Source organism: Thunnus thynnus, chromosome 5 (genome assembly GCF_963924715.1).
Source record: "Thunnus thynnus chromosome 5, fThuThy2.1, whole genome shotgun sequence".
NCBI lineage: Eukaryota > Metazoa > Chordata > Actinopteri > Scombriformes > Scombridae > Thunnus > Thunnus thynnus.
Window position 1 is genome coordinate 22,310,628 of NC_089521.1, and position 12,498 is coordinate 22,323,125.

At 39.0% G+C, this 12,498-nt stretch overlaps 1 protein-coding gene across 3 annotated transcripts in view; it reads left to right on the forward strand.

The window, feature by feature from the left end:
- The window catches only part of LOC137183242 (zinc finger protein aebp2-like), a 55,451-nt gene extending 45,210 nt beyond the window's left edge, over window positions 1–10,241 (forward strand). Inside the window, exon 10 of one of the 3 annotated variants that reach the window (XM_067590149.1) lies at window positions 10,157–10,233. In XM_067590149.1, the coding sequence (XP_067446250.1) occupies window positions 10,157–10,196 (40 nt within the window). In that variant the 3' untranslated portion in view covers window positions 10,197–10,233. Of the gene's footprint in view, window positions 1–1,617; window positions 3,239–10,156 lie in introns of those variants that run through there. The other 2 variants (XM_067590150.1, XM_067590152.1) reach the window with 2 other exon arrangements.
- The last annotated feature ends 2,257 nt before the right edge of the window (window positions 10,242–12,498 follow it).

Consider the following 12,498-nt stretch of genomic DNA (forward strand, 5'->3'; position numbering starts at 1 on the left):
TCTAATAAGGCTTCTGGAAAGCTGGCCAATCAGAACAGAGTGGGCTCATGGGCAGGGGGGCCTTTAAGAGACAGGAGCTTAGACTGCCTGTTAAGAGACAGAGGCTGAATTGAGTGGCTGCATAAAGGGCCAGTTTAAGATAAATAAGGAGCTTTTTGAACTGTGAATCATTCAAAACTGCTCTAACAGAGTCCAAAAATAAAAAATATAGAGCTGGAAATGAGCATAATAGGTTCCCTTTAACTAACTGACCTTAAACATGTCTTTGGCATTTCTGTTCTGCAATTTCTAGTTACTTATTGGCTGACATACACAGTACTGATATATCTGCACTAAGCTAATATTCTGTTGTATTGTTACACTTTTATAACAGTTGTGATTAAGAAACACTATTTCATGTGTATGAGTCACTGTGTGGTTATTATCAGTGTCGATCAGGTGTATCAGATCAGGTGTAACATGCCTCTCCTAAAATATGCTGCATTGTTACCTGGCCTTTTAGCTTTACACTGTTCTAAACAAGATACATACAGTAACAACAATAAATCATAGATAACCTTTCACTTACATTTTTAGAAAAACTTTCCATTCACTTGCACCAGTGAGAAAACTGATCATTTAATGAATTTGTTTAAGTGAACTGTGTTTCTAGTGTAGTTTGCTCTGCATCAGCCTGCAATCCAGCCATATTTCTGCATCACTGTGGGGATGAATGAAACAACTCTTCACATGTAGACACCTGTGGTCCAGTTCTCTTCAAATATGCAACATGCATTGGTGTCCTCCATAGTGTTCTGGATACACTGATTTCTTTGTCAGATAAGTCCACGCCATTAAGCCAGGCTTGATTTATTGGAACCTATAAGTAATTTATAAACAATGCTCCATAAACAATGCATGGTTGTGACAACTGAAGAAAGTTAAAAATGAACTGATGACACGGAAAATGGCTTGGAGGAAATCACCTGAGAATGCTGTCAGTCACTTCTGATTACATTAGAGCTCTCATCATCATAATATATTTATCATGTAAAAAAAACAGATATAGTGACAATGAAAATACATTTATGAGCATAGAGGAAGAGTGCTCATTCTCTCATTTTTTTAATAATTCACCTTAAAAGCCAAACCACACTTGTTACAACTCTGTCAGGATGGATTCAAGAATTTCCACAGAATTAGATGCCAATCCGAAAAATAATTGAAGTATAACTGTCCAAATAGAAAATGCCCCAGTTCAATCCTAGGAGTTAAAAGGTAATTTTATGAATTTATATCTTCCAATTGTCCTGTCACATCATGTTACCTTGATGTTTTTGAAAAATGATTTGAATTCTGGCTATGAATTGTGAGATACATACAGATAAATCACATTATTATAATGCATTCATGCACGTTCCTGAGAATGGGTGCACATGAATGAAAGAGAATAATGTACAGTGTGAATGAATGGGAGGAGATGGGGATAGCTTCAAAGATGTAGGAGTGTTTCTTCTACTTCCTGAATGCTCCAAACACATGACAAGACACCAGACGGCACAGTCGTCTCTTGGCATAGATGCATACAGCAGGCAATGTGTGCTGATGACATTCCTCTTTCTTTGGGATCACCTGCAGGTGTGGGTAGTGTGATTCATCGCTCATCTGTTTGTAAGTCAAATGAAGGAGAGAGTAAGGACAGAGGGATAGTGACCACCATCCTGCTGTGGCTTCAGATGTGCCAGCGAGCCTTTAGTTCCTTCCATTATGGTGTCGAGTGAGAAGTGAACAATGTGTAAAGGAAGTTTGTCTCTTGAGCTCCAAGCCGTTAACCTGGCAGAGGGAGATGATGGGTGAAATTTTGGTTCTCCACAGTGATCAGAGGCGTCACAGGAGACATAGACAGCGCCAGAGCTGGGAAACAATCTCTTCATTTTCTTGACATTAAAAGAATGTACCGTTTGCAAATGTAATGACTCTAAAGAGGACAGGAAAGAGATTAGTGGGGAGCTTAAAATGGGAGACAGATAATTGTGTCCTTAGTTTGCTTTGGCAAGATCCTTTACTCACTGAGCCAGAGAAATCAAACAGGTCAATGAACTATAGAGACAGCCCCAAAACCTCAGCCAGTTTCATCAGTCACCCTTCACTGATGGCAGATCTCTTCCTGAGTCAGTGTATTAAACTTATGAGGATTCACATAATTCACACTGCAATTTTACTTCTCACTGATTGCTGTGTGCACTCAATAAAAGTTGTTGCCCAGTTCACTTCATGCTGACAGATAGATAATAAAAATCCAAAGCGTGTCCAAACTTCATGTTCTGATTACAGGCCATTATTCATTTCATTCAGTGTTGTTGTGTAGCTGGAGAGGATTTATTAGGCTGACTGAAGAAAGATGACTATCTGTAATGTTTGTAAGAGTGTGTATTTGCTGTGGAAATGTCCCCGTGCTTGTACTTGTTGCTCTGATTCAATCTACTGTATAATCAATTAATGAGGTTTTAAATGACTGCTCCAAACACTCACTGTAAATGTTTACACCTGTTCCGAATGACCACCCTCAAAGTTGGGGTGAAAATCATGCCGTCATAGAGAGGGGCGAACCGCCATGAATCATAAATATGTGAATAATAGTGCTTACTTTTGGACAGTCTCTCTAAGGCACTGATGACGTTGCATGGTGTTATGTGAAGAATGGAATAGAATAACAAGGAGGACTGGAGAGAGACTCGTGTGCACACCGGCAGTGGTTTGTCGGGTAGTCGGTTTCAGACGCAGCCCCCCTTATTCTGACGTCAGAAAGTGTATTGTCAGTATATATGTGCCAGTGTACCGTTTTTACTATATACTGTGGTGACACATACAGCGCCAACCATTTTCATTAGCATGATTATTGCCACTTTCAGTGGGCACCATGACCGCAGCACAGTTCTCCTGTCTTTATTAGCAGTCTTATTTTGATTAACCACACAAAAACACCTCAGTCACCTCATCAGTCAAATAGAGTCACAGCAGTCACAGCAGGACCAGAAAACCAGGCTCTTGTCTGTAAAGCTCTAGTTTCTCTTGCAATGACTTAATATGTTAACATTAGCTAGTCGATCTACAGAAGCATGGCTTGTTTATGGTTAAAGCTATAATATGTAACTATTCCGCATTAAAATATCTAAAAACGACCAGACCTATGTTATATATTTTGTTGAGTTGTGTATTTACATTAATCCAAATGTTTCCAACAATATTCAAACCCAGAGAAATCAGTAATTTTAATCGAGGTAACAGTCTGTTTCATTTGGTTGCCCGTTGCCAATGGCGTCATACCCCTCTATCAAAGAGTATAAGTGCACAAGATGCATGTGTTGGCCTTGTGGTTGTCCGCCACGATTAGCGTCTACCAAAGAATATACACATGCAAAATAATATGTCAGCATTGTGGTTGTCCGCCACAATGGCTTTTACCAAAGAGTATACGCATACAAGATAATATGTCGGCATTTTGGTTGTTACTGAGGATAACTTTTAACCGGATGAAGGATTTTAGTCATCGAACATCTGGATCTGAAGTTATCAGAGAAACAAGCTGAGCAAACGTTAGCAGCAGCACGGCTAGCAGCCCCTCCCAGATGTCCTGTGCCCGCCGAACAGTGTCGGACAAATAGTGATTTTTTTCATGTTAAACTGCTTTATTCAGTGTTTTTACCAGTTTTAATCCCCATGTACGTTTGTTTTTAGAGGAGGAGACCTCTGCGGATAATTCAGCTCCCGGTAAAAACCTGATAAATGTCTGGATCTTAAGTTATCAGAGAAACAAGCTGAGCAAACGGTAGCAGCAGCACGGCTAGCAGCCCCTCCCGGACGTCCTGTGTCCACCAAACAGCGACGGACAAACACTGATTTTTTACATGAAACTGCTTTAATCAGTGTTTTTACTGGTTTTAATCACCGGGTCTGTTTGTTCTGGAGTAGAGGAGACCTCTGCCGAACGCTGAAGTAATCCTGACCTGGGGAAGCTGGTTGTTTAACAATGAAGACAACAACTCCCATGATCCCACGCTACTTCCCATGTCAGCAAACTCTGTCTTTTGTTATTGTTTTAATTTAGAGACCCCTAGTGGCAGAAATTACATATTCAGCGTTTAAATGAAGTTTGATACAGTTACGTAGTGTAGATAGCATCTTGGACACTCTTTGGCACAAGTTCAGATTTTGTTGCACATTGTTTGCAATTAGAAGTAGTTTTGTATTATAATTGTAAGTAGTTGATGATAAGCAATAGATCACTAAGGTTGGACCAAAGTATATACATGTATTTGAGTGTAAATGTTCAGTCTTGACCTTGGAAATAGTACTGTAAGAATTATCTTAACTCTCCATGATAACTGAGCCAACTTAATACTTGAGACCATGAGATGTGTTCAAAAGCTCTAGAAAAAACTAGTAAGGGGACCTTGAGTTTATGTATATAGTTTGTGGGCAAAACTACTGTATGTAAATGTAATTTGAGTAATTTGAACAAATCAAGATGTGATTACTAATTGAGCTGTCACATGAAGCTTCACTCAGTATTTCCTTGCATCATTTGTTTACATGAAATTCAACACTTTCATGGGCTGCCACCCTTCAGGGTATCCAGTGATCAGGTAGATAATCTCCTGCTGTTGTCAACACGACAGTAGAAGGCCAAACCTAGAGGTTGCTGTGATAGATTACTCTGGTGCCCTCTGCACTGTTTATCAGACCTCTTCCTTTTTACTGCCCGCATCTATCAGACTCACAGTAGTTAAATACTGAAGATAAAAGCATATAGTGCAGGGCCCACATAAAAACAGCCACTCTACTGATTTATTAGGTTGTCGTCCACCAAAGATCTGTGATTCTCAGGGCCACAGTGCAATGACGACTGCCCTGCAACATGCCATGCATCCAGTGTTGTGTTGTATCCACTGACAGCTCTATCCACTGTGCCTCCTGGCAATAATTGTCACCACTTTAATGGCTCTGTTTTTCTGCTTTGATGCATTTTCTCATGTTGGTGAAACATTGAGCTACTTGGAACATAGTGTTCTTTAGATGGCTGGCTGATGTTGCTCTAAAAGCCAGCCTGTGGCACATGTTGCCTCACAGTTTGCTGTTCCACAGGTGATTGTAGCGCTGCCGCTTTTTATTCACTATTTGAAATTCAAAGGCTCTTTTGATTTGATAGGACTTGGGGAAAATGCATCTCCTGTGTCCCACCCGTAGTTCATCTGAAGCTGACACCATGATGGTTGTTTAAAATGTGTTGCCTGCAGTTCTTCTCTCTATTTGATTGACATTTAGAGATAGCAGAGGCTGATGGAAAGGGTCTGTTTGCTCACAGTGTCGCGGGAGGAGGCTGCGGAGCCGAGAGAGAGAGACGGGAAAAGATAGACAGAGAGATAGAGAGAGAAAATGGGCAGAGCATCCTGAACTACGATAACCTTAAGTCCTCCTCTGATGACACATGCTCCCATCTCTGACTGGGTTGATTATGGTGACAGTATCCTTTGCTCATGTGAGTCTAGCCTCTCTGCATCACATTCCTATGATGAAGACACTGAAAAGGAAAAATGGTCTTTGTTTGCTTTGGGAGCAATACCTCTGTGTATCTCTGCTTTTACTACATCTCACTGTTGAAGATGTTGTTTTTTTTTAAATAGTAATAATCTTGAAGATTTTCATTTAAATAAAGTCTGTTAAGTCACTATCTATTGCCCAATGAGGCAACACATTGGTGATTGAGCCTATAGCTCACTGATGAAACCCCTTCCATTTGCGGTATTACAAACTGAGTGTCATTGGTGAAAAATCACAAGTGGCACACAGTTAGTGACATGTTTTTCATCTCCCAGCAACGGTTGGTCTGCCAGAGAGGGTAGGCAGAGCTAATACAACAGACTCGCTCATCTTCAACTCACTTGCGTGTGAAGCGGTGCACTGTTTTTTCCTGTCTCTGCTAGCGTTGCCAACAGCCAACTGACTGACGTCATACAGGCGACACTGTTTGGATCTCTGGGGAGTGAGGTCCAAAAACACACCTGCAATTACAACTTGTCACCATAGGTGCCACCAAAGAGAATGAAACAGATCTTCAAGACTGTTGCTTTAACTAGAAAGAAAGATCTGCTTTTTAAAATATCAAATGAAACCTTTGATAATATTTTTAAAAATAACTTAAACAGGTTAAATCTGTTCTTTTGCAGAGCCTCTGAACTATATACCTGAGATAACAGATTAAATAGTAGAAAAAAACTGAGGGGATGGATGGGATCACTGACTTTACAGTACATTTTTAACATCTTAAATACTGTTTGTTTATCTCTGTCCGTAATCAGTATAGGAGGAGCTCCAATTAGAAAATGGAAAGAAAATACTGATGATGAAACCCGACAGTGTTCATCTGTGAGAGTAGAATTAACAAACAACACTTTATTTATGGAAGTCTAAGAGGAAGTGTACAGTTTGACTTGAGATAACTTTACCAGTCTGTTGATATGGAGTCTGGGAAAAATGCTCTATGGACTCACTGAGAGTTTTATGGCACTTAAGTGAACTGTGTTGACCCGCTGTCACTATGTTTTTACTGAAATGTTTTGTTTATCCATTTTGATAAATTCCTGTCATCTGAATTATTAGGTATTAAGTATAGTTTTAATTATCTGCTATGATCGTGTGTGAGCTATTGATCTCTTATAGATGCTGACGTACATACTGTCCTTGTCTAGGGCCACATATTTAATGCCAAAGCATTAGATAATGAATGGCTACGCTGAATAAATCTGTAGATAAAAGAGACTGAATGTAATATTCTGTCATCTGTATACTGGGGAGGGCTTGGACGTCACTTTTCTGAAAACATCTCACTGTGTGGTCGAGTGTCTGTGTCTCTAACGCAGCTTAGTGGAGCTTGTTGGCCCTGTCGCAAGACTGGAATGTTCTGTGTGTGTGATCATGTGCCTCATTGTTGTGAATATTTGTGTGTGAGAGAGAATGTGTGTTTTGTCTTATTTCGATTTTTTTTTTATTCGAACATTATTTTACCAGGATAGTCTCTTGAGATTGAAATACTGGCCAAAGCAGCCAGGCAGTATGTTACACAAACCAACATCAACTCAGAGGGAGGGAAAAGTAAGAAAAGAAGGAAAAACATTAAAAGGCATTGCGAGACTGAAACGGGGGCATGCACATATATACTGCATACACTAATGTGTGCGTGCATATGACTGTTATTGCATGCATCCATGTCTCAATCTCAAGACCTTTTCCACAGCCACTGGCATTTTTTTCATTGCATCATGTTGTCTTATTTCATCTTTTACATGAAATCATGAGGGAAACATGGCGAGTGAGGCTATTGTTTATGCCTTTTACATTTGGTGGAACTGAATTCTTACATGAATTTTTTTTTCTCCATCTTGATGCTCTTCTTATGCAGGAAATTTAACATACATGCTTTCAGTCGAAGTAGACTCTGAGCCGGTATATGATTAGAATCTTCCAGCCTGACCACAACCACCACTGCCGTCACCGCCGCTGCCACAGTCCTTCTAAGAAATAGATCACCTCCAAATATTGTGTTATGTAACCTTTAAACAACTGCAGATTTCTCTCTCTGCTTCTTTCTTGAGAGACAGCGGACCACAAGCGTGCCTGGAGGCCAGATGCAGATGATGGTCTGTCAGTTTGCGGACCCATGGTCAGGCCATCATGATGATATTAACACTCCAAGAATGTCTGTAGCACTCACTCTCAACCATCTTTCCACCCTCAGCTCGAGCAATGTAGGCTAATTCTTCCCTGCAGAATGTGGATTGTTATGAAGGATTGCTTGTACAGTATGTTTGCTGAACCGCAGTGCTCGCTCTTTAGGTAAGCCTTTTTTTTCTTTGTGGCATATGCAACTCCTCAAATTGTTTTTGTCAAAAAGTGGATGTATAGTATGAAGAATAGTAAGAGAAAGATTTCAGATGAACCTCTGGGTGAGGAAATTTTGACTGAATACCTTTTGTCACCAGTCTGTCTCAACTTGGGTGTAAACATCTACTCAGGAATGTGTGATGTGGTGGCAACAACAAACTCAACCAGATTTGACCATTCAAGCAGCGCTGTGCAGCATCAGAGAGTGTAAGCGAGGACAGATGAAAGGACATTTTTCATGTATCACAGAAGTCCCCCTGGATCTGCTCATGTCATGCACAAGAGCGTCAAATACTTTGAGGAGGTCAAGCTCGCTTTCATTGGCTCCATCTCACCACCTGATTCCAGTCTCTCCTCCTTTCTATCACTGACCTTTTTTTGTGATAGCAGCCCTGATATGACGAGGGTTTCATGAAAGAAATATTTAGACAGATCACAAGTTTGAGCCCCTGCTTTGAAGCCCACGATGGTGGTGTTGACAGCAGCTACTGGAGCGCCTAATTAGGCTGCGGAGACTGCACCTCTGTGAGGGCTTCTCTGATGCAACTTGGAAGGAACCCAGCTAATGCCACCACACAGTAGCACTGTGCAGATAAAGCCTCCAGGATAACTTATTAGTGTTTACACTGTGTCACATACATCCCCAGCATAGATTTACATTCAGGATGTAATTGCAGAATGCTTTGGAGAATAGCCGGGAGAAGTTGTTAAGCTGTTAGCACGCTGATCTGAAACGTGAGGTTTAGCAGGGGTGCAAGAGCTGGACTTGGCATATCCCTCATGTTTGATGTACAGCCTGCTGAACATAAATCTTGGCCCTGAGTTCCGTCTTGATAAAATATCTGAGGCAGGAAAGTGGAATGGCTGTCGCCTGTAAAGCCAGCTTCCTGTATGGAGCCTCGCTCTGCGGGGCTTGTATGAATTAAACATGGACTAGGGCCATTATAAATGACAGGGTCAGAACAGCCAAATAGGGATGTTGGAAAAACAATGCGACCAACAGAATCTATCATCTCTGCCAGCTCAGTGAAACTTTGTCAAGTAAGGCCAAGTCAGCAACTATAAGACTTCAGCTCCAGTGAATACTCTAATACTGAAATGAAGAGGGCCTGATTCAAATGAATTTGACAGTAATGGCTGAAGAGGAGGGCAGTGACGTTGGTTGTATACTGTGGGATCGCTGATGGTATGTTGTGAAAGATAATCTGATAGAGACTGTTTCATCGTCTTATTAATTCACACATGCACAAAGAAGACAAATGTCATGCCACTGTATGTCCTTGACAGGTTATTCTTCATGTGCATTAGGTTTTAATTATATAGTTTAGGAGACACCTTTGAGGTCATATACTGTATATGAAAATGAGTGTCACTCTTAAATTTTAATATTTTAATATTTACTATTAATCCTGTCAAGCTTTTGTTTAATTTAATTTAGAGTTGAAATGAATAGTTTAATAATCAGTTTTAATTGTTTCAGTCACTTATTAAGCAAAAACTGGTTTCAGCTTCTTAGATGTGAGAGTTTGCTGCTTTTAGGTTTTGTACACCTGGTGAGATTTGAAGATGCCAGTTTGGGCTCTAAGAAATTCTAATTAGTATTTTTCACTATTTTCTGACATTTTATAGACAAAAGGATTAATTAATTAATTGAAAACAATCAGCAGATTAATTGATAATAAAAATAATTAGTTGGATCCTAATTTGTTTAGTCTGACACTGTGGGCTCCCACTCCATCAAAATCAAGACAACTGCACCACAGTTTGAAAAGCTCTGGTTCAGGTTAAGCCCAGCTTGTAATATCTGTGTAGATGATTTGTGGCTTGTGAGATGCTCTCCTCTTTCCTTTAAAAAATGATCTACACTTCAGTATTTGGTAGATTTTCAAACAAAGCCACACTGACATTTCCCACCATTACTGATGTCAAAACCTCACTTAGCTTTAGACACATTGTTTTCAATCTGAAGTGGTCACCCAGTTAGAAGTATGGAGAAGACAAATGACAGCTTCATGTAGAGGGTTATTGCATAGTGATCAAAGAGAAAAATCTGATTAGGACTGATGAATCATAATCTATCAATTGCTGCAGCAGCCTGAAATGCACTGTGATAGTTTCCTCTCAAGGCACTGGTTTGTCTCATTTGCACAGCTTCTTTGAGGCTCGGTGCCGAGACGCTGGCAGCTCCATTTACTGTAAATCTTTTACTTGATAAAAGTCTGTATTTGTTTCATAGGTCTGAGATTTGTTATCTGGAGAAGGAACACATACATTGATGAAGTGGACTCCTGAAGAACGGTGGAAGGTGACCAAAACACATCTGTCTCTCCTGGTGAAAATAAACCAAACATAATTAACACACAAGGTCTGGTGATCCTTACTGAGCTTGTTTGAGCAGTAAACACTGTTGATTTTGTTTGATTCAAAACATTAACAAATTACAATTAAGGAATTTTTTAAAAAGTCACCTTATCCCTTAGCAGTGACTCCGGGCCCTGTTCCTCATACACAGATAACCAAGTTGACTTGATTTGATTGTTGATTAATGGACACGAGCCTGGATTTTCAGCTTTTTGAAACTGGGCCAAGATTTGTCTGGGCTGTTATTGTAGAAACAATGCCCTCAGTTCAAACCTGAAAATGTATTTCAAAGTTTATCACTGAACACAATTCTTGAACTAATGTTTAGTTACTGTGCAGCTGCTCTTTTCCTTTGATTCACCAATAGAGCAATGTTGCAATAATTATGGTTTTCAGAGAAGAAAATATGGGCTACTGAGATCTGGATCTTTTGGTGTTTAAAGGGTCCTCACAACTAAGCCTTTAATGCTGAAATATATATATATATATACATTAAATAACATGTAATAAAATCAATAAAACCAATAAAAATTTAGTCTTGGCCACAGCAAAGAAGACTGAAACTGAGGAACCAACGATATGACATTTTCATTTGATAACATTTGGACATATAGATGTATATTTTTTCATATGCATAGTAATAAAACATATAAAATATATTTGTGTCAATAGTATACATATATTGCAGTTATGCAACATTATACTTAATTCAGATCAGATCTAAAGTAAGTTAGTAATCATTGCGGTAAATTAGATTATTTAACTCATTTTACTGGAAATGAGATACACAATCAAACATTTCATCTCTTGTTTTGATCGGTTTTATGATGGCTCACTTCAGAGTTCATATGTTTTATATGAGATATTCCTCTGAGCTTTATATGAACTCCTGCTCAGCTGCAGTAAAAAAAGGCTCTATCTATAAGATTTGGTGATGTGCCAGCCATTCTCACTCATGTTACATTTAAAAATAAGAGCTTGCGGTTGTTCAAACTAACTTTATTCATGAACCAATCGATTCTCAGTTTACATTTGAATGACCAAATTAACTGGATGATATTAAGAAAATCATTTGAGCTTGCAGGTTTTATAATTGCCTGTATTTGTTAATTATGAAGAATAGCTGATGATGTTGTGGAAATTTTCTTGAGAAAGAGGTACATGGAGACATAAAGAAAGCATTAAACATTGTTACTTGTTGAAGCAGTTGTAGACACTGTACAGTCCATCACATCATCAATAACGATTATACAAATGTCCAAACAAACAAAAATACAATCATCTTGTATTTTTGGAGAGAAAGCATGTTGATCAGCTGGCCCTTTTTCTAAAGACTGTGAACTCAAACAAGACAGCTTTATACCTCTTCAGAAGCAAAGCTAAGAACAGTCTGGTCCCTAAATGGACACTTCCACAAACCGTTACACCGTCTTACAAACAAGTATGGTCTCTAAAACAGAAGGCTTAAGACAAAGATATCTCTAGCTAACCCCAGAGGTCAGCAAGCAATCCTCAGATAGAAACAGGTTCAAAAGTTCAACTAGCCTAGGAGTAGGATTTCATCACCAACATGTATCCCCAAAATGACAATGACATTACATCACATTCAGTTGATAACAAACATTGACTCCTTAGTTTGAAAACATTTGTAACATATATACAAAAGATTTATAAAATGATAACCTACTATTCAATTTTCTGTCACAATGTCTTAATGAATGTTCCTATATTTTATAGTGTGGAACCAGCCTTGTGTTGCACTATATGACCTCATGATAATAAATCTCTACGACTAGTGAGGAGATTTAACTGTTAATTCAAAACAGAACATATAAAATATATATACAAAATAGAATGTATACAATTTATATACAATATGCATACATACTGGCATTTCATCATATAGGTCAAAGGTCAAGGTCACCTATGGTACATTGTCAACAGATTTCAGACTATAAAGCTCTGACTTTTGTGAAATTACAAGCCACTAACAACAAAGATCTCAGTTATAAGATGCTCTTTGGAAACTGAGGTAGTCCTTTTCATCCCTTGACTTTATCTTCTCCACTTTCAACGTTAGACTTTTCCCCAGCAATAAATCCAGTCGCTTACAAAATGCTCTAAAAACCATCTAATTGTACATTGCTAACCAAACAGATTCCTTTGTTGATTACTGCAGAGACACACCACAAGCCAGCTGGAAAGTTTCCCTTGTAG